We start from the raw sequence: 5,010 nt of genomic DNA, 5'->3' as shown, positions 1-5,010 counted from the left end.
ATTATTTTAGTCTTTACAATATACCTACTGGAGGTACCTGGAGTCGATTATGGGTTTGTTATTTACTTGATCGCGTGATCGCTATAAAGAGAGCGAGGATAACGAGAGAGGGGTATATATGTTTGACGATGAAGGTCATTAGCACCAAGTGCGCTAGACAACGACACTTTGGGTGCATCGTTCTAAAGACTTAATATGAGCTTACGTTTTTGTGCCATGTCGTAATTTATTGCGAAGTACCGTGGGTCTTCGAACTGCTCTATGCACTCATTTACATGTGTTGCATAAGCATTTCGAAGGCTTGGGTTAAAATTGATTGCTACGTGGGAATCGCGCATTTCACATGCTACACCTTGAAAAGGTGTTGTTTTGCAGACCGAACAGCTGACTCCCATAAGCCACCAAAGTGCGGACCACTGGGGGGATTAAAATGCCATTTAATTCCATCATTGGCACATTCCTTCGAAACCTTCTCTTGGAAATCTTTATTTTGCAAAAGATGCCTGAGGTCCTGAAGGTAGTTTTTGGCTCCCACAAAGTTTGTCCCATTATCTGAGAATATTTCTTGGCATTTTCCTCTTCGCCCAAAAAATCTTCTCAGAGCTTGAAGGAATCTTCCTATCGATAAGTCTGACACAAGCTCTAAGTGTACTGCCTTCACCGCCATGCACACAAACACAGCGACATAAGCCTTTACTGCTACTCTCCTAGGCCCTGGTCTGATAAGAACAGGACCGAAATAGTCAATTCCGGTTTTACAAAATGCTCTAGACGGTGTTACCCGAGCAGGGGGCAGATCTCCCATTTGCTATTGAACTAACCGTGGTTTTAATCTGAAACATCTTACACACTGATGGACCACAAGCCTAATTAAGTTTCGCCCACCAAGGGGCCAGTACTTCAACCTTATAACGGCTAACATTAGTTGAGGGCCTGCATGCATCAGCTTTTCATGATAGTGTTCTAATAATTTCCGAGTGAAAAGGTGTTTTGCCGGTAAAATAATCTGGTGTTTCGTATCTGATAATTCCTGTGAACGATTTAATCTGCCACCGATTCTCATGATTCCATCTTCAGGTGAGATGTAAGGGTTGAACCAACGTAGAGGGGATTTACATGCAACTACTTGACCAGATGACAAAGCCTTCCATTCATTGGGAAACGTTTCTCTTTGAACTCGGGAAATTAAGATATATTCTGCATGCCTTAGTTCCGCTGTTGTCAGAAATTCTGACCCTTTCCGTTTCTCTTTAGGCAGTTTCAGTAATTCCATGACTCGTAAATAATAGGCAGTTCTTCGTATTAGTTCTGTGTATGTGGCGTGTTTGCTGATGTACCAGATGTTGAAGGTGCAGCTACATTAGCGACGATTTTTCGACATCTTTCTTCCTCAACATCGCTCGCCAAAGGTACAACCGGTTTCGGCCAAAATTCGGGCTCCATAATCAACCAACTGGGTCCGTGCCACCACAGCGAACTATCTAATAAGGATTCTGGATATATTCCACGCGAAATAATATCCGCTGGGTTATCAATTCCCGCAACATGACTCCAAGTGTGGCCTTCGGTTATAACTTGTATTTTTGAAACACGATTTGCAACGTAAGTGGTCCATGTGGTGGGTGTCGATTCCAGCCAACGCAAGACGCACGAGGAGTCTGTCCAAAAATGTACCTTACACGATATTTGTAAAGATTCCGCTAACTTTTGGTAAAGTTGAGCAGCCATTAAGGCGCCACACAGCTCCAAACGTGGAATCGACTGGCACTTGAGTGGGGCTACCTTGGATTTAGAACTGACTAAACGTATCCAAACACTGCCTTCTGCATTTTTGCTTTTCACGTAAGCACACGTGCCAAAAGCTTTTACTGACGCATCCGAAAAACAGTGAATTTCCACCAAAATAGCCTTGGGAATGATAAGGCAGCGACCAATAGCAATTTCTTGCAGTAAGGGAAGTTGTTTGTAGAATTTCCACCATTCCTCACCCACCATTTTGGGTAAAGGTGAATCCCAATCTAGTTTTTTACCATTACTATCTTCATAAGTCCAGAGTAATTGTAGAAAAATCTTTGCTGTTGTGATAGCAGCTCCAACCAAACCCAATGGATCAAATAAAGACGCAATAACTGATAAGATCTTCCGTTTTGTTAATTGCTCCGTTAATTCCAACCGTGGAATTTGAAATTTAAGCTTCAAAATGTCCGATTTTGGCCTCCAAACCAACCCAAGGGTTGTAACTGACGGATCTGGATCTAACAAGATTTCTTCCGACTCCTTTATCGCTAAATTTTCCTCTGAAATGCCGTCCAACACCTCAGGGCAGTTCGAGGCCCATTTTCGAAGTAAAAATCCACCTGACTTCATGATTGCATCGAGTTCGTGGCGCAACATAATTGCTTCTTCCTTAGAGTCTGCTCCCATGATGACGTCATCCATATAAACATCAGTCTGAAGTACCTGAGCTGCCCTTGAATAGTGTTCCTTCTCATCCATAGCTAGTTGTTTCAGTGCTCTAGTGGCTAAAAATGGAGCAGGCTTTGTACCGTATGTAACCGTATTCAATTCGTAAATGTCTACTTCCTTTTCTGGAGAACTTCTCCACAGAATGCACTGCAGAGGCCTGTCTTCCTGCCTAACGTAAACTTGGCGGAACATTTTCTCGACATCTGAAACTATCAAAATTTGCCTTGTCCTGCTTCGCAAAATGATAGATCGAAGATCTTGCTGAATTGTCGGACCCAACAGCAAGGCATCGTTTAATGAAACCCCCGAAGAAGTTTTGCAACTTGCGTCGAAAACAACACGAACTTTAGTCGTTGTACTGGCCTCTTTTAGAACTGGGTGATGTGGGAGAAAGCACCGCTTTTTGGAATATCTTTCCTCAACCTTTCGCATATGACTCAATTCAATGTATTCATTCATAAATTTATGATATTCCTCGTGTAAAACAGGATTCCGAGCTAGCCTGCGCTCTGTACCTTTGAGACGATCGATTGCAATTCTCTTCGATTCACCCAAACGCTGAATTACAGACTCGTTCTTTGGTAAACTAACAACATACCGACCATCTTCCGAACGTTGAACGTCTTGTTTGAAAATTTCTTCACAGCGCGCTTCTTCAGGCGAAAAACTGGGACCAACATCGATTTCCTCGCTCAACCAAAACCGAGAAACCATTTCCTCTATAGTTTCCGAAACTGACACATTACAGGTGATTTGGTTAGTTGTTTTTGATAAAGATTGACCACCGCAAATCACCCATCCAAAAACAGACTCAATCAGTGTTGGGAGGTTGTTGCCCAGAGAAATTTCCCGACCTGATTTGAAGAAAGAGAAAAACGATTCAATTCCCAAGACAAGATCTACTGATCTGCATTTGAAAAATGCTGGGTCCGCCAAAGTTATTTCCTGGGGCATCCTCCAGCCCGAAATATCCACGTTTTGCGTTGGTAAGTTTGCTGTAACCTTAGGCAAAACTAAGAAATCCGCCATTAAAGTAAAATCCGAAATTCTCGAACGAATCTTTGCTTGAATTTGTTGCTTCACCTGTGAATTTGATTGACCAATTCCTTGGACTGTAACCGACACCTTTTTCCGACTTGCATTGATGAGTTGACTGACTCTTTCTGTAGCAAAATTGCATTCCGATCCGGAATCGAGAAGTGCTCTTGCTGGAACCTTAACGCCATGCTCATCCTCCAACCAAACAACCGCCGTGGCTAGCAAAACCGTAGATGGACGCTTCACACCTGACGCCGACGCTGACATGACATTCTCTAACTCGTCTGACTCGACATTCGCAGCATTTACCGTATTACCATTGTTCCGGTGATTTAAATTACTTGTGCTAGCAGTATTTCCGTTACCATATCGAAAGCAAACCAAAGTGTGATGGTGTCCCTTGCAATTCCGACAAGAAAATTTTGATTTGCAGTCCCTTGACTGATGCCCAGCTCGGAGACAATTTCGACACAACGCTTGTTTCAATAAGACCGAATCCCTTTCAGTTGCATTGAGTTTTTTAAAATCAGCACACTCGTGCAAGAAGTGACCACCAGAACACATGGGGCAATTAGAACCTGACGTTTGAAAAGACCCGTAGCTTGTTTTCACAAAAGGTAGCCGTGGTTTCGAAAGATGTTGATTTACAAATTTAGATTCAGTAGATTTGACCGGTAAAGATTCCAGAACTTTGACCTTTTTCTGAAGAAAATCCATAAGCTGATTGATTGTTTCTTGTTCTTCAGAAGCTGAGTGCTCTTCCCAACTGCGACGCGTAAGTGGATCTAAACGACTGGTTAATAAGTGTACCAACAACAAATCTTTGTAATCAGCAGCTTGAACTACCTGATCCAGTATTTGAACAGCCTTGTGGAACTCTTCCACCAAACAATGTAGTTCCGATGGGGATTCTCTCGAAAGTTGAGGGAGCTTAAATATAGCTTGAACTTGTTTCTTCTTTAACAATTTGCTGTTATTATAACGTTTTACCAAAAGATCCCAGGCCACCTGATAATTTGCCCGCGTAATTTGAAGAGAATCAATCAAACTTTTCGGCTCACCTTGCAGACAGCCCTTCAAATAATGAAACTTCTCTACATCTGGAAGATCAGTCTTCCAATGGATGAGAGAAGTGTACAAATCACGAAAACTCATCCATTCGTCGATGTTTCCACTAAATGTTTGTAGCTTTATTTGTGGAAGTCGAACGTGATCTAAAGTGTGTTGAGCAGACGTCTCATTCAAGCGATCTACACTATCCACAAAAGGCTCCTGAAGTTCCTTGAGCTTATCCATTAAGACAGCCTTCGCTTCATAATAAAAATCACTTACATCTTGGCGCTCTTTGGAAAAATCAAAATCCTCCGCAACAAACTCTTCGTGAGTTTTTACCTCGATAATCGTATCGCTAAACCTCTCCCATAAATCATCAAGCCTTTCCAGTCTCACCTTTACCTGGCTACAAGTTGTTGTTTCACCAATTAGTGAAATAAATTTTCGTATGTC

General features: G+C 42.3%; 1 protein-coding gene across 1 annotated transcript; it reads right to left on the bottom strand.

Annotated features, from left to right (window-relative positions):
- Window positions 1-1,302: 1,302 nt before the first annotated feature.
- LOC129759430 (uncharacterized) lies at window positions 1,303-4,800 on the bottom strand. The gene has a single exon (XM_055756882.1). The coding sequence runs from the start codon at window positions 4,798-4,800 to the stop codon at window positions 1,303-1,305; it is 3,498 nt and encodes a 1,165-aa protein (XP_055612857.1).
- Window positions 4,801-5,010: the final 210 nt, after the last annotated feature.

This window comes from Uranotaenia lowii, chromosome 1 (genome assembly GCF_029784155.1).
Source record: "Uranotaenia lowii strain MFRU-FL chromosome 1, ASM2978415v1, whole genome shotgun sequence".
Lineage (NCBI taxonomy): Eukaryota > Metazoa > Arthropoda > Insecta > Diptera > Culicidae > Uranotaenia > Uranotaenia lowii.
Note: the sequence above shows the minus strand (reverse complement) of the source record. Positions and strands in the feature narration are given on the sequence as shown.